This window comes from Lynx rufus, unplaced genomic scaffold, assembly GCF_022079265.1.
Source record: "Lynx rufus isolate CCGP_SWC_20201006 ecotype Redwood Valley unplaced genomic scaffold, mLynRuf1.p SCAF_13, whole genome shotgun sequence".
Lineage (NCBI taxonomy): Eukaryota > Metazoa > Chordata > Mammalia > Carnivora > Felidae > Lynx > Lynx rufus.
Genome location: NW_025814827.1, coordinates 4085648 through 4107645, shown reverse-complemented (window position 1 = coordinate 4107645; position 21998 = coordinate 4085648). Strand labels below are relative to the sequence as shown.

The 21998-nt window shown below is 43.6% G+C and overlaps 1 protein-coding gene across 3 annotated transcripts in view; it reads left to right on the top strand.

Moving 5' to 3' along the window:
* Positions 1–21757, top strand: part of NEO1 (neogenin 1) — a 239249-nt gene extending 217492 nt beyond the window's left edge. For 2 of the 3 annotated variants that reach the window (XM_047074419.1, XM_047074418.1), the window contains 8 exons: positions 382–450; positions 3891–4038; positions 9622–9860; positions 10482–10574; positions 14167–14325; positions 18311–18574; positions 21338–21474; positions 21674–21757. In XM_047074419.1, the coding sequence (XP_046930375.1) occupies positions 382–450; positions 3891–4038; positions 9622–9860; positions 10482–10574; positions 14167–14325; positions 18311–18574; positions 21338–21474; positions 21674–21757 (1193 nt within the window). The remainder of the gene's footprint in view (positions 1–381; positions 451–3890; positions 4039–9621; positions 9861–10481; positions 10575–14166; positions 14326–18310; positions 18575–21337; positions 21475–21673) is intronic. The other variant, XM_047074420.1, reaches the window with a different exon arrangement.
* Positions 21758–21998: the final 241 nt, after the last annotated feature.

Below are 21998 nucleotides of genomic sequence, written 5' to 3'. Positions count from 1 at the left end.
TCAACCCAGCTGGTCCCTCTGTTCCTTTTCTGAGAGAAGCTAGTTTTGCCATAAGTGCTCTGAGCAGTCTTTCAGGAACTGTTTCCTGGGCGAGAGGAATGGGTGTGTTCCCACCTTATGAACAGCAAGTGGCAGTCTAGTTACATGCTAGATACAGCCATGGAACAAGGGTGTCAGCCTTTCAGATGCCTCATTGCATAGAAAGCTATATACCTTAGTTTGCTTTGCACAGCCTATTTTTTCCCCTGTTGTTTATGTGCTACTTTGTTTTCTCATGGACAGAGTAGACTGAAAATATTTTTTGTAGAAAACACTTGATGTGAAGCAGACTCATCACACCAATGGCTTGGACCCTTACTGATATGATTTCTTCTCCTTCAGCCTCAGGGTCTGCAGGAAAAGGAAGCCGGCTTCCAGACCTAGGATCTGACTACAAACCTCCAATGAGTGGTAAAGCCTTTCTTATGGCTCTTCTGGCTTCCTGTGGGCATGACACAGTTCTACTTGAGTCTCAATAAGTCTTTTGTAGCTTGTTTGTGGTGGGTTGTGGCATGTTACCTATTTCCTTTTACTGAGTAGAGTTTAACTTAGGCATTTTCTGGCAAATGTTCGCTGAATTATAATGAATTACCCATTCATTATAGGATCCATAAGTAAAATTGTTTCCCCACATACACAACTTAAAATAAGATTAATTCTAAACAAATGAGTCTTCCTTTGCCCACTGCCTGCCTCTATAAAATTAGAATCTTGCTTTCAGAAATAAACCTTCTAATGTGATTATCCATCACATAACAACAAGCCAAAGAAATGCTTCAGAATCATGAGTTTCTCCCCCACACTGCTTACCACACTGTTTTTAATTTGGGAATTCTAAAAACTTCTTCCCAGTTTTCCTAGCCAGGCTAAGAGCTGGTGCCTTCTGATTACTTAAGTGATGGCACCTACTTCTCTGTAGAACTTCACTGTTTTAAGTTATTGTCACATGTGAAATTACATTTGATCCTCATAACACTGTGAAGCAGGGAGAACAGATGTCATTCCCATTTTTACATTAAGAGACTGAGTGAAGTGAGTGCCTGGGTCCACCCACTAATTATGGAAGTCCTAGAACCAAAATCCAGGTCTTCTGACTTCTGATTGTGCCTTTTCCACTATCACATGCAGCCTAAAAGGTGTGGGGTTCTGTTCCAGATGTGGGAATCTGAGTCCTAGGCTGAGTTCTAGGACTCTTGAATTTTTCCTTCTGGGATGCATGTGTTACATTTATGTGCTGTCCACAAAGAATATTCATGATTATGAGAAAAGCAATTACTTCCTTGTCTTTTCTTTCATTTATACTTTCATTCACACATGTTTTTAAAGGTTCAGGTTCTGTGTAACAGGCTATGGGAGCAAAAGGAATGGGTAACAAACCAGCTGATGGAGAAAAGGGAAAGCTTCATAGAAGAGGTGATGACTGACCCAGATATGAAAGGATGCATGGAAGATGGCTTGACATTTGTCAAGGAGGGGGTTGGACATTTCAGGAAACAGTAACAGCATGTGCGAAAGCATGGCAACAAAAAACAGCCGGCTCTCTCCAGGGATCACGCTGCCTAGAGACAGGATAGAGAGTCTCACACCAGAGAAGGTAGTGGGTTAGAACCAGCCTGCCGAAAGCTCAGGTACCCACACTATGAAATGTGAGTTTCATCCTGTGCATAGCACATGTAAGATACCTCCTACCACAGGGACACTGGGGTTTCCATTTATTGAGTATCTAGTGTTATTACTCTGATGAATGAAGAATGAGTCAGGGGCTAAGATTATGAAGTCAGAGTGGGGAGTTAAGAAGCTGTTGCAGTAGTCCAGATGAGGCTTAAGAAATGGCCTATCATAATGTCCCTAGCAGGACACGCTCCTATGGCAGCTCACTCTCACTCTATCTTCCCTGGGGGGGGTTTGGCCCTCTCAGAAATTAGAGGTCACATGCGGTTTAATGGGAATTCATCTCTGTTGAGAACAGGGAAGAACTGCCCCCACCACCCCTGCTAGCCTCCACACCCCAGGCCCCTAATCTCTGATTCGTACCGCCTGTCCCACCACATATCCCACCCTGTAACTCAAAACTGCTGTTAGTGAAAGTTATTTATGCAAAGCCCCAATATGGTCTAATTTTATTAGTCCCTAGCTCTGTAGTCTTTCCCGAATATAAAAATGTTGTTTTACTAAAGGTCGTTATGTACAGTATACGTTATCTGTCTGCTTACCTTTCTCTCAGATGAAGAATAAAAATAATCAAAGCAAATGTAGAATAATAAGCTCTAAGCCCTCCTAAATCAGCCCAGATTTCTAGCACTGTGCTTAGATGTAGCCTATAAAATCATATAATCAAAAGTTGGAAGGTCAGCTAATACAGTGTTCTGGATGGGATTCCCACAATAGGTAAAGTTTGAATTAGATCCTAAGTTTATAAACCAGAGTTGTATTTGAGAATCACTTTAGGAGCTTTTCTAAACACTCAGATTCCCAGGCCATAACTTCATGTTAGGAATTTCTTCCACAATCTCCCAGACGGGTAGAATGACTCTTCTTAGGCACTTCTAGAAACTAAACACTCATTACTTGGTAAGACAGCTCATCCATCATTGTGCAGCTCTGTTTGTTAGGTAGGAGAGAGAGAATCGCTAGAAGGAAAGACATCAGATATCTATGGTAGAGCTGTTTGGTGGAATTTCCCACATTTTATAATATGAGCATGCATAACTTTTATCACAAGGTGGAAAGCAAAGCAGTGTGTTCCAGAAGGTAGAAGAGCAACACAGAATAGAGCTAAGTTACAAAAGGCCTTGGACGCAGAGTTTGGCCCTCATCCTGTAAGCAGTGGGGAAATAGTAACAGGAAGGAAAGCCAAATTTCCTCAGGGTCATAAATGATCCAGCCTCTGCACACTCATCTATCTCTGTCTTTTTGTGCTCACTTTCTTCCCTGTAACTTTGCATCTCTCCTTGCTTGAGCAACACTGGCTGCCTTCCTCTTCCTTGGACATGCCAGGGCTCATTCCTGCCTTAGGATCCTTCCACTAGCTGTTCCGTCTCGAATGTTCTTCCTCCACATCTTTGTATGGTGGGATCTTTCTTGTCCTTCATATCTCAGCTCAAATGCCATTTCCTCAGAGAAGCCTTTTCCAACCATTCAATCTAAAATAGCCACCCAGTCACTCTGTATCATATCCCCTCATTTTATTTTTTTCACAGCACTTATTACTAATAATTTCTTACTTGTTTATTTTCTGCCCCTACCCCAGCAGTCACATCTTTGTTGTTCACTGTTGCATCCTTAGTAACTAGAACAATGCCTGGCACATAGTAAAACTACTCGGTAAATATTTGTCAAATTAATGCGTATGTACAGACCTGCTTTTTCCTGAAACTGAATAAGAGAATTGACTTTGCAAAGACTGTATTTATAAAAACAGACTGTATTTTTCAAGTAGTTTTTTGTGGTCTCAGACATCTCTATGGTGGGGAAGACTTCAGCTTTCTATGAATGTACATTTTTTAAATGGTTTTGAAAGTCATAAAACTAAATGATTTACAAATGGTGCTTTATAACACAAATTTATGCATAATATAATATAAGACCACAAGGGGCAGACCCATTATTTTTCCAAGTATAATGTTTAGTATAATTCGAGAAGCTTTTATTGAACCAGCTTTGTGCAAAGCACTGTGCTAAGAACTGTACATAGTGCAGAAACTTGGGTCTCTAGATTTTGTGAGACACCTGTATGCAAGGCACAGCAATGAGTGTATTACAGAGAAGTTCACATGAAGTTTCCATAGCCTGAGTGTATACATGTTTGGAATTCTCTAACACTAATAAATGTCCCGGTTTTCCCTCTCCAGGCAGTAACAGCCCGCATGGAAGTCCCACCTCTCCCCTGGACAGTAGCATGCTGCTGGTCATCATTGTTTCTGTTGGCGTTGTCACCATTGTGGTGGTTGTGGTCATTGCTGTCTTTTGTACCAGGCGTACCACCTCTCACCAGAAAAAGTAAGGAGCCCCAAATGTAGCCCATGATTTTTGCCATTGATTCTTTTGCTACTATGTGACTTCTGTGTTTGGCGTTGTACAAAGAGATCAAACGTAAAATGCACTTCTCCCTTGAAAAATGTGAGGATTAGGGACACTGACCCTAATTCAGAATTAGGCAGTCAGAATTCTGCATGTAAATTTTGACGACCCCCAAATTTAACTACCAGTAGCCTACTATTGACAGAAAGCCTTGCTGATAACATAAACTATTGATTAACATCTATTTTGTATGTTATATATTATATACTGTATTCCTTCAGTAAAGGTAGAAAAAAGAAAATGATTAAGAAAATCATAAGGAAGAGAAAATACATTCACAGTACTGTACTATAATTATCAAAAAACATCTGCATGGTGAATAGCAAACGTATACCCTCACCCTGGCCCTAACCCTAACCCTAGATCTGGAAAGTGGATTCCTGAACACCCAATAAGAAAAGCTAGGAAGCAGCCTAGTTATTTTGGAGAAGACCCCAAATATTTAAGAATTTCTGAAATATTTAAGAATTTCTGAAAATTGGTATGAAGGTAGAGATAAAAACAGAAGGAATAATTGAATATCTATTTAAAGACTGTTTAGAGCCCAAAATCCCCTCCTTGCCTCAGTTCAGTAGATGGCTACCATTCTGTTTTCAGCCAAGCAGAAGTCTGGGGTTTTACTCTCTAGAGAGGTCTCTGAACTGTCGGATGCCAGGCACTTACCCTCATGCTCACTCTAACCCTAGATCTGAGGGGGCAAAAGGGAAGATATGGTATATTTATGCAATGGAATATTACTCAACCATAAAAAAGAATGAAACCTTGCCATTTGCAATGACATGGATGGAGCTAGAAGAGTATTATTTTAAATGAATTAAATCAGAGAAAGAGACAACCATATGATTTCACTCATTTGGAATTTGAAGCAAAACAAATAGCAAAGGGGGAAAAGAAAAGAGAATGGCGAACCAAGAAACAAACTCTTAACTATAGAGAATGAACCAATGGTTTTCAGAAGGGAGGTGTGTGGGGGGACGGGTTAAATAGGTGATGAGGATTAAGGAGGGTCCTTGTGATGAGCACCGGGTGGTGTATGGAATTGTTGAATCACTACGTTGTACGCCTGAAACTAATATTACACTGTATGCTAACAAATTTAAATAGAAATTAAGAAAAAAAAAGTCTGCATGTAAGTGGACCCCTACTGTTCAATCCCATGTTGTTCAAGGGTTAACTGTACATGAAAAGTTATGTTTTAAGTATGTTTAAAGGAAAAGAAGAATGGTTCTCATAAGTGTGTATCACTCGGTGTCCTGGCAGGAGAGAGGTGGCACACTCAAAAAGAGTGAAAGGAAGATTCTCTTTCCTAACCTGACTCTTTCCTAAATGGTCCCTTTAGGACATTCACAAAGTCATAGGTGGGGTTAGGAAAGAGGCAGAGATGTTTGAGGGCCAGCAGCCATGATGGGCACTGTCACCCTTAGGCCTAAAAGGGCAAGAGGTCTTTCTGAAGAATAGCTGTGTTCAGAGGTCTGAAGCAGTAGGAGAGGGCTTTCTGACAGGAACTGGGTGTGGTTGTAGGAATGTAGTCTCTGCCAACCTCTAGCCCAGCAGGGAGGGGACAGGCTAAAAACTCCTACTCTCCAGTCTCTTGCCTGTGTCTTCTGTTGGCCAAATCCATAGGAAGCCACATAAAGCAGATATAGTTCATTTGACTCAACCTCTCGGGTCACATAGAGAATAGATCTGGAGAGGAAAGTGTACCGCGTCCCGCCTTGCTGGTTTGGAGTACTGTTTAGAGGTGCACACGGTGAGCCAGATGGACAGGGGTTTATGGGCATTCTTACAAGCTTTTTCATGGCACAAATATACCTGAAGTGGAAGACCACAGCCCTCTTTATTCTACATCTAAGCTTAAGAATATTTTCCAGAAATTGCTACCAAGTGTGGAAGTTGAGGTTAGGGCTGGCAGGGGAAGGTTGGGGGTCAGTGGGGACAGATACTGATTTAGGGAATAAGAAAGGCTCATTTAAGATCGGAATATCAAATGAGCAGAGGGGTCAGGTGGCTGCTAGCTCTGAGTTCCTCTGAGATATTGAGGGTCGTGGTAATTGTTTAAAGCAGATAGCCAGATGATTGAGTTACATACTGCTTGATAACAGCCTACACTCCTGAACTTGACAGAATCCCTGACCCAACACTGCTTTCAACTCCTATATAGTATCTGGCCAGCGAGACAGATACCAAAAATAAAAAGGTTCCTGAGTTAGCCCTAATAGCAAAACACATTATGGGCAATAAAACGACTTCAGTTGCAGTATCCTAAAAGATCATAAGATGGAGATACTGCTGCGTAAAAGAGAGAGAGACCAGTTCATGTTAGTGTTTGTGATTATCCCTCAGACTTGGTCTGCCCAAGGCGAGATGCATGTGTTTGATAACAATGAATTTGGTTTTAGTACCGAGGACGAGTACAGACTAACCACCCTGTCACTGCCACTAGTGACAGCTTCATGTCATTTTGTGTACGTTATGTGAGGTGCTGAATCTTTCTTTTGCCCAGAGAAAGTAGCTTTCTAGATCTTGCAGAGCATCTCTTTTCCAAGGGAATGGGAGCTCCTTTTATAAGCCTCCTGGTTACTGCCTCTTACACCTCTCCTTGTCCCCTTTGATTATAGAAAACGGTTTCTCTTAAAAGCCTCAGAGATGACATTATTTCTACTCTAGAATTTTCCTGCAAGCTTCTTTGTTTGGCATTTCACATTTATTTACCTTTATGAACTTAGTTTTATATCTAGTTTCAGAAATCTTGAGATCTTTATTTAAAAGAGTCTAAAAAAACAAAGTGACATAATTCCTTAGTGCTTTGGGGAATTTAAAATTCAAAGTAAATAAAAAATACTTATTCTTCAGATTGAGAGGTAGGAAACTGAGTGGATAATAGGCTGTGTACAATAGGCTCTGTACTTTGTACTTGAATCTGCAAGTCCTACAGATTTGGGTCCTTTGGTTTAAAAAGAATTGTACCGAGGGGACACCTGGGTGGCTCAGTCAGTTAAGCATCCGACTTCAGCTCAGGTCGTGAGTTCAAGCCCTGCATCGGGCTCACTGCTACCAGCACAGAGCCCACTTCAGATCCTCTATCCCCCTCCCTTCTTGCCCCTCCCCACTCACACTGTCTCTCAAACATGAACAAACATTTCAAAAAGAATTGTATTCAGTCTTCATGGAGCTTTCCCTCCCCCTCTCCCAGTGACCATCTTTCCAGGTGTTCCATGAATACTAAAAAATATGTGAGCTTTTCTTATCACTTTTCTCCCTTTCTGATACCTGAAGTACCTCCCATTTCAATTGTAGCTGTTTATAGACTCTTACAACCTCAGTGATGACCGAGCATTTAGGGCCTCATTGCTTCTCAACATGTTCCTCATTAGCCACCTTACCCTTGGCAGATGAGAACTACCTCCGGGTACCACCATTGGATCCAAAAACCTTCCTCTGCATGCTTCCTCCAGTTGTTCATTTATCCTCTGGATCAGTGGCTCTCATCTTTCTAATACCTTATACTTGCTGTTACCCCCTCTCTAGCACAGCCAGCCTTTCACTCTCTCGGTTCTATACCTTCAACAGTTAAGTGTGCTCAGACTCTTTCATCTTAAGAAATCAGTATAATTATAACCCTTATTCTGCTGTGTAGTCCTTACCACTGGCCTTTTACAAACCCCTGTCTTTCCCTTCACCACAGAATTTCTTGATTACTGCATCCACTCGTCCACTTTTCCATTGCTTACTCATGCTTCAGTCCTTTTCAATCTGGATTTTGCTCCTACAACTTTTATCAAAATTGCTTTTGGTAAGGACCAGTGACCTCCATATTGCTGAAGCCAGTAGACATTTTTTAGTCCTCATCTTAATCTCTCAACAGTGTTCAACTCGACTACTCCTTCCTTTTGAAACATTCTCTTCTCTTGTATTTCATGATTGTATGGTTTTTTTTTTTTTTCACAGCTCCTCCTGTCTACCCAGCCATCAAATACAAACCTTCCTTAGGGTCTGGTCCTAGGCTGACTTCTCCCTCTATGCTCTTCCCCAGTGATATCTGCTCCCATGGCTTCATTTACTGTTGGCATTCCAGTTACTTCTGTGTTTCTATCTCTAGCCAGGGCCTCTCTTCTGAGTCTCAGACTTGCACACCACTTGCCTCTTCTGCATTTCCTCTTGAGTGTCTCAGAGGCACTCAGCATGTCCAAGACAGAATTTATAATCTTTTCTGTGAAACCTGCTTCTACTGCATTAATCCCAATGTTAGTGAATGGCTTATCCTCACACCTTGTCTTCATCATCTGCTCCTCTTGCTTCGTCACTCCCACCCCACCAAATCTCAAATGACCAAATCTCGTCATTTCTGCCCCCTGAATAGCTGTCAAGTGTGCCCTTTTCTTTCATTCCACTATCTTGAACCACCATCAGTCATGGCTAAGACTATTGCAGTAGCATCCTGTTTGGTCTCCTGTTCTGTCGCCTACCACATAAATCCGTTCTTCACACCACAGTTAGCATAAATTTTTAACTCAAAATTGATCTTCTTACTCTCCTGCTTAAAACCACGTAGTGAAATTAAACTCTTGGCATGTCTCTAAAAGCCCTTTATGGTCTGGGCTCCCTTTCCACCATCATTTCCTGTCATTCTTCCCATGGTTCACTGTGCTCCCACCACTCAGGACTTCTTACAATCCCTCTGATACACCAGGCTGTTGTGCTCTGCTGCAGGACTTTGACATAAGCTGATTTCATCACCTGGAAGGCATTTTCCGCCCTTCCTTCTTTAAGTCTTAACTTTGGCATCACCTCTTCCTCCAGGTTTGTCCTCTCCACCTTATGTGCAACTATTAAGAAGTAACTGTAACTCTTGGCATTTCATTAAGTTCAGAATATTTTAAAATACTTAGTTCAATATCTCTTCCTCACTTGACCAGAAATGCTGTGGGCACAGCAAGCCAACACAGGGATTGACTGGCATACAATGGATACCTAATAAATGCTTATGGGGTGGATGAGTGAGCGAATGGAGAAATTAAGGCACAGAGGAGTAGACACTGTCATCTGCTTTCGTGACTTTACCTGTTTGGTAGTCCTTGTTTGGGTTACCTAAAATGTTCCCTGCCTTTTTTATGAGCCATGGACTACCTCTACTCCACTCTTACATTTCTAATTAATGTTTTCTGTCTATTGTTTGGAACTGGAGGAGAAACCTTCTGCTTTAGAGATTGTTTAATCTTAAAATGCTGTCTAATCTGTTGATAAAAAAATAGTCACAAAGCAGTAGTCAAATGTGCCCTTGTATGTATCTCTAAATACGGGTGGACAAAGCAGAGATACCCTTATTATTCCCTGAAGTGAACTTACTGCCTCAGTTTTTTGTTGTTTCGTTTGTGTGTTTTTAGTTTCTGCCTTTGCTTGAAGCATCTCTCAGATGGGCAGTTTTAGTCACTCAAGCCTTTGACAAATATGTTCAAAAGCATGACTTTAAAAAAAAAAAAACCCTCTTAAATTTGTGCCTAGGAAACGAGCTGCCTGCAAATCAGTGAATGGTTCCCACAAGTACAAAGGGAACTCCAAAGATGTCAAACCCCCAGACCTCTGGATCCATCATGAGAGACTGGAGCTGAAACCCATCGATAAGTCTCCAGACCCAAATCCCATCATGACTGATACTCCAATTCCTCGGAACTCTCAAGATATCACACCAGTTGACAATTCCATGGACAGCAACATCCATCAAAGGCGGAATTCATATAGAGGTGCAGGTTATCCCCAAATATGGGGAGACTATTTCCATTTAAATCATTTTCTGTTTTCTACAATTGCCTCAATTTGGTGATTCCTATGTGAGGTTAGGTTTAAAGAAATCTGTGTGGTGGGATTTGGTCAACATCAGGTAAAGAATAGCTAACCTGAAGGAAAAAAAAAAAAAAAGAATAGCTAGCTTGTTGTGGGGGAGAGGTTCTGTACCCAGATGAGATAGCTTTCTGGATCTGTTAGGTCTCCTCTCATGTGTTGCCAACTCGATACTCAAACATTTGAGACAACCTAGCTCACGTCTGTACATTTCGTCCTGTCCCTTCATTTGGAGTCCACCTGTCATTGTGGTTTTCAGAATGTTCTGGTCTGGATGCCCTTACTCACAGACACCACACTGAAGCATGGTAGGCAGCATTGTGTCAACTGCATTGACTCTCAGCAGAGACTTCCTGTAATGCACTACCGGTCATTCGCCTCTTTATTTCATTTCCTGCAGAAACACCTCATCCCCATCATGGTGTTTGTGAGTCCTGAGTCCCCCACCAGAGATGTTCTACTGCTGAGCCTACCTAGTGGCGTAGGGCATACACTTGTAACTAACCTCTGTATTTGATGTCTAGGGCATGAGTCAGAGGACAGCATGTCTACACTGGCTGGAAGGCGAGGAATGAGACCAAAAATGATGATGCCCTTTGACTCCCAGCCACCCCAACGTAAGTTAAAAGCCTCTCATTTGCCCTGTGCTATCAGTATATCTAGTCATTCTGGGGAGCAACTATGAATGATCTCTTTGACTTCACTTGATCCTAACACAAAAGATAACCTACTGAAGCTGGCACCTTGAGGGAAGAAATACCAAACATACTTTGCAATTAATATTATTCGTGAGACTATTTTCTTTAGATAAATAAGCTAAAAAGCCAACTCCCTCAGTCTCTCAGGAACAGGGAAGTTGCCAGTCTCCCTGACAATGTGCATAGCATCTCCATGGCACAAATGAGGAAGGCAAATTTCACAGTACTCCCTAGACTTCCTGATACGCACTCAGTGTTGATGGGGCACCTGTGGAATTTTTTCTAATTAGTGGACTTTATATTTTAGAGAATTTTTAAGTTTATAAAACAGAGTTTTTTTTATTTTTTTTTTTTTAATTTTTTTTTTCAACGTTTTTATTTATTTTTGGGACAGAGAGAGACAGAGCATGAACGGGGGAGGGGCAGAGAGAGGGAGACACAGAATCGGAAACAGGCTCCAGGCTCCGAGCCATCAGCCCAGAGCCTGACGCGGGGCTCGAACTCACGGACCGCGAGATCGTGACCTGGCTGAAGTCGGACGCTTAACCGACTGCGCCACCCAGGTGCCCCTAAAACAGAGTTTTTAAAACACAATTTTTCAACCTTATTTGAAACCTTATTTGCCTCACTTTCATAAGCATAAAAGTTACCTAGCCTTCTTTAATAACGTTTGAAATCCAAAGTGAAATATCATGACTGAAAACCCAAAGGCAATGGGACAGACCAATTTCTTTCTTAAAACGACTGTGTCTTCTCCCTTGTCACTGTTTTCAAGATAGGGAAGCAGTTCAGACTAGCTAGCACAGTGGGGCTCTCAGTGCGGGTCCCTGCACCAGCCTAGAGTGATACAAAACCACCTGCCTACTAAGAGCAAGTTTAAAAAACTTGGAAGTATTTGCTCTAAGCTGAACAGGTGCCCAGTAAGCCTTAACACTGCCCATCCTGAAAGCATCCATTAGATCACTTTTCAATTTAACCTAAATGAGCCTTTGAATTTGTTATTCATTTCATAAGATGTCTGATTTCAGAACTCTCAGGCATCTCTCTGTTGTCAAGTGGCAGGGATTTAAACCACAGATACCCTACACACAAAGAAATGAACCATGACTCCCTATGCTTGGAAACTGGCGAAACACCCAAGTGTGTAAGTGTGCACGCGCGCACACACACACACACACACACACACACACACACACTGTGCACAAACATGTAGGCACTAGCCTCTAAAAATCAACTTTGGAAGAGAAAGGCTGATTCGTTAATAGGTCATTTCTGCACGAAGTAGTTTTTGCTCAGGGACCGTGATGAAAAATGAAGAGCCTGAACTTGGAAACATGCAGGGGGAAAATATGGTTTTCCTCTTATAAGAGGTGCCCAGGATGGGGTCCCCAGGTTTAAAACATAAATGTCTGAAAAGAGTAAATCCATTAAAGTTGCTTTTAATTTATAGGAAGATGGTAGCTTGACTGCTTATTTGTTTCGTATAAGATTTTAGTTTTTACCTGAACTGGCTTATTTTTAAATGTTAAGGAGAAAAGATATGTTATACCAGTTGCTAACAGTTCTTTTTTCTTTCTTTGGGAGGGGGATGGGTAAGGTGTACACATAAATATACAGTATTATTTAATTTGTGCCTTAATGGTTGGGTGAGTGAGTGGAATCTTTAATTCAGGAATCTGGAAACCAGGTACCCCGATGTACTTGTGACCTTCAGGTTTTGAGATCTCCTTTTCTGCCTGTGGCTCCAGTCCTTTCTCTCAAGCTGCAGCTCCCTGAAGTCTGTCTTCACCATCCACCTCCCTGTTGCCAGCGTTGGGCTGGGCTCGGTCAGCCTTGTACAAGACCTTGCTCAGAAGCATCAGGATCCAAGTCAGTTGACAGCTAGTAATTGCCAGCTGTAATCTAGGCAGGCACTCTCACATTTCTTTTTCTACTTACTCTACTTGGAAAGATTGGAAATGCCTTTAAAAAGAGGAAGCCAATTTTGTTTTTCTTTGTTAGAGTCCTGCATACCTAGGATGCCTTGCAGGTTGGACTTCCTAGGTAAAAATCAGGAGGCTTCTTTCCCTCGTCCTAGCCTCAATTCTAGAAAATGCTGATTCTGAAGCTTCTTGCTCCTTACAACCACCTATCTTCCCCCTAAAGGAAATGCTGACTCCCAGACTGCCCTGAACCCTCCTCTGCCAGCTTTTCCAAGTGTTTTATTCCGAAGGACCACCTGAGCCTTCTGGTCTCTTGGTGGAGCCATCTGCTTGTCCAGCAAGTGGCCAGGACAGGAAATAGCTGGAGAATAAAAGCATCCTGTTTATTGACTAGGATTTTTCTTCACCAGAGTAATTTTGAGTGGCCTCACAAAGATCTAGGGAGATCCTTGATGACAGAGACATTTAATAGACTCCAAAGGCTAATTAAACTTTATCATAGTTTGTGAAGCCCTTACTTAGAGGGAAAAAAAAGATCCCTTGTGTTCCTAATCAGCCCCACCTGTTTGCCTGTTTAAGGGTTTAGAGCCGACCATGTTGGTCTTAAACATTCTGTTTCTAAAAGTGCTCTAAGGGAGGACCAAAGAGAGGCTTATTCCCCAGCTGGGCTTCTGGTTTTGTTTGTTTGCATCTCAATCAATAATGAAGCCTCATTAAAGAAGTGTTTTGTCTTCATAGAAAGTTGTATATGAGATATCTGTGTGGAAACTTGGATTCTATAGCTAAATGCAGCAAATTTAATTCCTTAGCTTTTGTGGGATGGAAAGAGGCAATTAGGAAAGATCCATTTATATTTTAAAATGTGAATGGATGTGGCTGAGCTTCCAGACGAGAAGAGAAGCGGTCAGAGATGGTGCCATAGGCCTGTGTTCCATACTTTTCTTACAACTTTGGAGTCCAGGCCCATTTGCATCCTTTTAAGAGACGAAAACTGATTAAGCGGCTACTCATTCATTCAGCCTCAATGCCTACTGCATGCCTCATCCAACTGTAAGAAAACGGAACGTGTTAGGAATATAATCAGAGGAAAAGAGACTTGTATTTTTTTTTAGCAGGAGAAAAAAAAATGATAGAAACCTCAACCATCATTTGTTTGCTAATGGATTTATATTTTGTGACATATTCAGTTCGATGTTTTAATAACTCATGTAATCCATGTTTATTGTAGAAGAATTGGAAAATACAGGTGAACCAAAAGAAATTTTTTTTTTGACTCCTGACCACTCTTCCCCACAAGATAATCCCCATAAACATTTTAGTACCTATTCCTCCAAGGTTTTTTTTTTTGTTGTGTGTGTGTGTGTGTGTGTGTGTGTGTGTGTGTGTGTAGACAAATACATAGCAGTATGTTGATTTTTTAAAAAAACAAATGTAAAATCCATGGCTAATTGTTCACATCCAGCTGCCACCCAGAAGCCAAGGGAACGGTCGTACCGCATGGGAGGGGCAGGGGCGGCTTTGCTCTTGAACTGTACTTGTGTGTGTGTGCAAGCACGTTAAGCACTTCTCTGTCTTGTGTTCGTTCACAGCTGTGATTAGTGCCCATCCCATCCATCCCCTCGATAACCCTCACCATCATTTCCACTCCAGCAGCCTCGCTCCTCCAGCCCGCAGTCATCTCTACCACCCGGGCAGCCCGTGGCCCATTGGCACATCCCTGTCCCTTTCAGACAGGGCCAATTCCACAGGTGAGAGATGAGGCTCGAGCCCCCGATGGAAAGCATCCTGGGAGTTGGCAAGCCCAGATGGGGAGGACTTGCCCTGCTTAGAAGGATTTGGAATTTTTCTGTGTTATTTATGTATCATAACATTTCTGTTACTGACTCAAATTTGTTTCTATAAAACTCACCCCATTTTCTTCTCCCTAAGTTGTTAAGTACTCAGTGCAAGGTGTTCTTTCAGTAAAAACGCAATAACTCTAATCACATAACCATGTCCTGTTCCATCAAGTTGCATCTTAATTCAGTCATGTTTTCAAGTTTCTTTATTTTTTTAATCTTACAATCTGAAAGGAAATCTCATTCTGGGTGATTTTTCGGACACTAGAGGTAGCCTTTGCCTCATAGTCACCCTGATGTTGGGAGGGTCTGGAGGGCAGCCATAAGGTAAATTCTCATCTGAGGTCTCACTGCATTCCTCCTGCTGTGGCCCGGAGTGAGAGGAGTACCGCAGGGCCACATTGAATTCTGTGCCTCAGATTGTACACCTCAGGATGTGCCCGGTGGACGATTGAAGTTACAAGGGATTGCACAGACATAGATCATCTCTAAACAACAGGTAGAAATTAGCCTAAAAATCTGCAGTGCATTGCCAGACAACCATGCCCCAGTTGGGATATCTCAGGAAATAGCATTATCAAAACAGTTTTAGGGAGGAAATCGTGAAGGTGAGGAGACAGTAAATGGAACAAATACTGTAATTCCTCATTAGATGAGAATGAACTTCCATCTTCTCAGTTTTAAGGTAAAAATCTAGTAGCTTCTCATATGCACAGTATGTTCTTTTTCCACCATTTGAAACTTGTCTATTAATAGTTATGACGTTACTAGTAGGACTAAATTTTGGTCGTTCTGGAAAACAAGAGAACTTCAAGTGAATTCCATTTTTTAAAAGCACCTCAAAACCTCATGCTAGAAGTTTGGGTTGCCAGTAACACTCCCCCTCCCCTTTAAGTTTTGATCAATTTGAAATATACCTAAAACATCAAATGAAGGTCAAAGCTTTATTTAGGGATCTACTGACTCCCATAATTACCTCTCCCAAAGCTTTACTTGGTTTGGACAACGCCACTTAAACCCACGTCAGAAATTGCCCTTATGCTCTCTCCCTCAAGATCCAGGTTTGGGGTCCTGCCGTAGGGAGAGACCATCTGCCAGAGGCTGTATGGAGAACCACCCTCTGGCTCACAGACTTAGTCTCAGAACAGGGACCAGAGAGCAGACCTCCAGATGTGCTCTTAGAAAGCATTTTTGTGTCCTGACTCTGTTTCTCTATTTTTAAGCCAGAGGAGTCCCACCCACTAAGATGTGGGCCTGCCAGAGTGCATGGTAGGCTCTTCCCAACCAGATTAGCCCCTCTTCCTTCCTCTCAGACTAGGAGGGGTCAAAGGTTGGCAAGAAGCAGGGCAGCCCCGCCCAGCCCTCAGCCAGGTAGTCTAGTGCTGCTGAAAGCACTAGTCTGTACGGACTTGGGCAGAGAGTGAAGAGAGGGCAAAGTAAAGATCTGCATCACTAGAGGGTTCCTCACTTTAATGACCAGGGGGATAAAGAAGGTAAACTAATGACTGGGAAAGTCACTGAAGATGGATTTGAAACATAGAGCAAGTCTCTAGAAATCATCTGCATTCTCTCACTGTTGTATTTCCCTGTGTCTCTGGAGCTCCGAGCTGCCACCAGCCCTGCACATGCGGGCTAGGCGTGACTCGGACCGGCCAGGGCAGTCCTTGCTCTGGAGACCATTTACTGTGTCACCACCACTTGACGTAGGAAGAGCACTTTCCTTCTGTCCAAGCCCTTGGCCAGTGTGAACTTTGTGTGTCTTAAACTCTGAGAGGTAAGTCAGTCAGGAAGTAGACTCCTCACCAAGTGGAAGTTTAGTTACAGCATAGTTTTCCTCGTGAGCCAGCAGTGTTGCACACTTTCAGGGCACACCCTTCACTGAGAGTGTAGTGTGCCTGGTGCCCTCTGTAGTTACACCACAAGACAGCCCTGGTCTGTGGCAGCAGGCCAGGGCTCTGACTCATGTAGGCAGCCCTATCTTCTTTTTTTACATTTCCCACCATCTCTTTGGCCCTCAGAAGCTTATGTATGAAGTTAAGGCCGTTGAGGCAGCCGAGGTAGGCCTCTGTGCCCAGAGCTGACCCAACCGCCTGCCGATACAAGCTGACGGTCCCAATTGGAGCCTGCCTTTTTCTCTGCTACTCCCTGCAACCCTCCTTGACCAGCTTCTCCCTGGCCGAGGATCACACGGAGTGGGTCCAGCAGCTCCCAGCTGTGGCTGTGGCTGTGGCTGTTTAAGCAAGCACAAGAAACAAGGTCCTTGGTGCACCTCTTGAGAGGATGAGAAGTGATCTAGTCCTAGTAGGGTTATCATCACAGCCAGGCTTTCAGCACTAGGGGGAGGGGAGTCCCTCATCCCTGAGACCCAAGGTCTTTAAGCTAAGGGAGTAGCACTCGTGACTGGTGTGACTTGTCTCCTAAGAGCCCAAGGGAAGAGATTCAGTGATACCTCAGCAAAACAGGCAGGGAAATAGGTTGGATTTCTTCAGGCTACTCATGCATTACTACTTAAAAGGGTTTATTTTCCTTTTTAAGGTTGAGGACTCTAGGAGTCAGGGGAGGCCCTCCTCCTGACTAGCTGGTGCAGCCTATTTGCGGAGAGCTGGTGCCTCTGGGCCCCTTCTCAGGACAGGGATGTTGGTCTGCACCCCTGTTTGAAAGGGCTTCCTCTTATGGCCAGCCTGGGTCTTGGTGCTGCTTCTGCCGCTGCAGGGTCAGGGGCCATGTGGTACTGGAAATGGAAGGGCAGTTTGACGTGGTAGTTCAGAGCATGGGCTTGGGAGTCAGAGCACAGGGGTTCCGATCCCTGCCCTACCCATTCTATCTGCATCTTTGGGCGATGCCTAACCTCCCAGTGCCTTCTGAGTTAGTATGAGGACTGAGGGAGGTAAGGAATACGAAGGGCATAGCATAGTGCCTGGCTCAGCGTAAGCACTCAGTAATTTACAAAGAAAAGAGCCTTATCAATTATTCAGGTCCCGTGTTCAGCACATTTCATACATGTTCTCAATCCTCAGTGAGTTATTTTATTCTTCCTGTTTTGTAGGTGAAAAGAAAACAGAGTTTCAGTGACTGCCACATTCACCCAGCTAGTATGCCAGGATTAGAGTCCAGGTTTATCAGACTCCAAAGCCAGTGCTTTTTCCATCCCCCCATGCTGCCTTCTAGAACAGCTCTGAGCCCTCTTCACATATTTTGAGATTATCATGTTCTTCCTTAGTCTCCCCCTTCTCCAAGCTGATCTACCCCTGTTTTTCCCTCTGGACCCAAACACCCCTCCTATGGCATGCTCTTAAAGCTATTTGCAGACCTCTGGACTATTTGGTTGTCCAGGTCTCACTTGAGCTGTGGGGCTGTTGCTCTGGCGAGGCTGCACACAGTCCGCAAAGGACATATTCACCACCTGTGGCATTGCTTCTCCTGTAGTAACCACCAGGCCTTGTGGGCAGATACTGGTCAGGTACCCAGCCAGCCTTAGTGACTAGATGTGTACTCTATGAAAGACCAGTTTCTAAGGCTGAGTGTCAAGGAATGATGTTTTAATCTCTTTTTATACTTATTTACATGTTAATAGACAGTAGTCTCAGGAACCTTTCTGTGTACTACACAGTAAGTACTGAGGAGAACTTTAAATCTGTAAAATTGTGACCACTTAGCTGTGTAGGTGAGAAGCTTCCAGCAGAGTGGCTGGTTGACAAAATTCTTTGGGACTCTCTTAGGTTAGTCCATTCCTACCTGGCCTTGTCAGTAGTGCTAAACCATCTTCCCTTGGACTAGCACTGATCCTAAGTGCTTATTGAACTGGTTTCGGGGCCCTTAGAAGTAGCCAGAACCCCGGTATGTGCATATGTTTCATGGTAGAAGAAATGCTAACATTTAGACTTTCCTGCTGTAGAATCCGTTCGAAATACCCCCAGCACTGACACCATGCCAGCCTCCTCGTCTCAAACATGCTGTACTGATCACCAGGATCCTGAAGGTGCTACCAGTTCCTCTTACTTGGCCAGCTCCCAAGAGGAAGATTCAGGCCAGAGTCTTCCTACAGCCCACGTTCGCCCTTCCCACCCATTGAAGAGCTTTGCTGTGCCGGCAATCCCGCCCCCAGGTCCTCCCACCTATGATCCCGCGTTGCCAAGCACACCATTACTATCCCAGCAAGGTGAGTGAGGGCGGCAGCACCACTGGAGGGACCCTTTGGCTCTGGCTTATGGCAAAAGTCACTTCTTTGAAAATAACAAAGCAAGTATCTTCCAAGCTTATCCTAGCAATTTAGAGTAGCCGTAAGTCATTGCCCCTCTCAGGAAGTACATGGGCTCCCCTCCTTGGGGAATGCATATGAACCAGAGAATAATTTGGTGGGGAGTGAGGGCTGACTTTCCAAATCGTGTTTTGGGTGCAGAATCCTTGATGGTAAAACCCAGTGGCCATGGGTATGGGCAACAGATCTAATCCATTCAGTTTCCCAGAAGTATCATCCTGTAGGGTTCCTACAACCTAGAGAAGGATCAGGGAGGCCAAGACACGAAGCCAGGGGACCCTTTGGATGGGAAGTCTGTATTCCCTAGGTTCACGTGGCCCAACAGAGTCCCCTGACCTGAGAGGCATGCTTTTCCCCACTTATCTGTTACGATGGTTTGTTTTAGAATAAGTCAGTGGTTTTCAAGCTTTTTGGTCTCAGGATCCCTTTATATTCTTAAAAACTATTGAGACCATGAGAGAGCTTTTTTTTTTTTTCCATTAAAAGAAATTTTTTTTTTTTTAATTTTTTTTTTTCAACGTTTTATTTATTTTTGGGACAGAGAGAGACAGAGCATGAACGGGGGAGGGGCAGAGAGAGAGGGAGACACAGAATCAGAAACAGGCTCCAGGCTCTGAGCCATCAGCCCAGAGCCCGACGCGGGGCTCGAACTCACGGACCGCGAGATCGTGACCTGGCTGAAGTCGGACGCTTAACCGACTGCGCCACCCAGGCGCCCAAAAGAAATTTTTTTTTAATGTTTATTTATTTTTGAGAGAGAGAGGGAGAGAGAGAGAGAGACCAAGTGCAAGTGACCGAGTGCGAGTGGGGTAGGGGTAGAGAGGGAGACACAGAACCTGAAGCAGGATTCAGTCTCAGAGCTGTCAGCACAGAACAGTGAGATCATGACCTGAGCCGAAGTCGGACGTTCAACCGACTGAGCCACCCAGGCTCCCTGAGAGAACTTTTCTTCACATGGGCTATATCTGTCTATAATTTACTATATTAGAAATTAAAACTCAGAACATTTTAAACTATTTTATTAATGCATTTATTATTTTTTTTTCAACGTTTTTATTTATTTTTGGGACAGAGAGAGACAGAGCATGAATGGGGGAGGGGCAGAGAGAGAGGGAGACACAGAATTGGAAACAGGCTCCAGGCTCTGAGCCATCAGCCCAGAGCCCGACGCGGGGCTCGAACTCACGGACCGCGAGATCGTGACCTGGCTGAAGTCGGACGCTTAACCGACTGCGCCACCCAGGCGCCCCTTAATGCATTTAAAAATAGCAATAAATCTATCATTTGAAGATAGCTTATTTTTCTGAAAAATAACTTCTCAAAACAAAAATACAGTGAGAAAAGTGACATTGTCTTCTGTTTTTGCAAATCGCTGTAATGTCTGGCTTAATAGAAGTAGCTGGATTCTCATACCTACTTCTGCACTCAGTCTGTTGCAGTATGTTATTTTGGTTGAAATATAAAAAAATCTTGGCCTCAAATAAGTTGGAAAAGGGAAGAGTATTTTTGTAACCTTTTCAGATAATGGGATATTCTTTTTTGATACTATAGCAAAATGCAAAAAGTTGTAGTTTCTTATAGGTTTGTTTGTAATGTGGAATCAGAAACCATACCCATGAACTGTTCGTACTCTGTTCCATTAAAATCCATCTATCTTGTACTTTGAGTGCATGATATCAAACATCACACATTAGTCATTTGGAAAATACTGGTTCAGTAAGTTATACAGATCCTCCAAGTCTTGACCTATTTCATTGTACAATATCTAAAAATACATTTATTAATATCTCCAAAGGCTGTGAGTATTGGGAGGCTCTGAAGCTCATGCTGGCAGACACAAGTTTTTCAGGATTCTAATTTTCACTTGAAACTTAAATTTTATCGTTAGCAGTAACTACTGTCCATTGTTTCTCTTGAAGTGACCAGCTGTTTGTACTTTATAGAAAATTTCTACAAACGCTCAAGTCTGAATAACTGGTTTGCCTTTCTTTGGACTAACGGTGCTTCATGATAAAAGCAACAATTGCGCTTGTAACTCAAGCTGTCACAAATGCCTTACTCGAAACAGCCACCATCCTTGAGTATATAGCAGGAGTTCTTTATGCAGACTTTCCATCTTGTCGCGTAGAACATTGAAAAGATGTGTAATCAAGTTGAGATTTAATAATATAATTTTTACTACTTCCTTAAGGATGATCTTAATGAAACAGTCAAACTGTTTTGTTTTTTTCATTGCAAGGGGTGTCAGCTGATGACTTACAGTTTGGTGCCACTGCCTTAATTTGTGCTAAGGCTCCAATAGTTTTACCCACTGCTTTCATACCCTGAGTGCAAAGGTGAAAAATGTCTTCATATTATTATGAAAAGAATTTTGACCTCCTGGACATCCCACAAGGATTCCATGGATACACCAAGGTGTGGTGACGCTTTGAAAACCATAGGAGTAGATTAGTTTTCCAAAGCCAAATGGAGTATTTGCTCTGGCCTCTGAGATGCCACACTTTCTCCCTCCTTCCATCTAGTGCAGCCTTTTCAGAGCCCGATCTGTGCACTGGGTCTGGGTGCGCCCCTCATCCAGAAGCAGCATTTGGACCTTAGTTGCCTTGGTGCGGAATGGGGGGAGCGGGCTCAGCCCTACACCTGATGGTGTGCTTTCCCCCTCAGCTCTGAACCATCACATTCACTCGGTGAAGACAGCCTCCATTGGGACTTTAGGAAGGAGCCGGCCTCCTATGCCAGTGGTGGTTCCCAGTGCCCCTGAAGTGCAGGAGACCACGAGGATGCTGGAAGACTCCGAGAGTGTAAGTTCCTGGGCCACCAGCCCAGCCACGATGTCTAGGTGCATGTCCCACAACCTGCGAGTGTGCTGGTCACACTGATCCTCAGTGCTGGCCCAGAAGTGTGAAGCAGATGCACTCATTCATTGAGCAGATGTACACTGAGCATCTCCTCTGAGCCAGGAAGCATGCTGAGGGTTTATCTGCTTTCTCTTTCCTGCAGAGCTACGAACCAGATGAGCTGACCAAAGAGATGGCCCACCTGGAAGGACTAATGAAGGACCTAAACGCCATCACGACAGCATGACGACCTTCCCCGGGACATGACTGCAGACCTGGGTCTAGAAGTCTTGGGACGGAGCCTGGAAAGCAAGGATTGTACAGAGCACGTGAGGACAGCACTTGAGAACACAGAGCGAGCAAGCAGACCGGTCAGCGCCCCTGTGTGGGGCTGGCTCCGGGCATGGCCACCTGCCTTCTCCTGGTCAGCCTGGAAGAAGCCTGTGTCGAGGCGGCTTCCCTTTGCCTGCTGACACCCTGCAGGACTG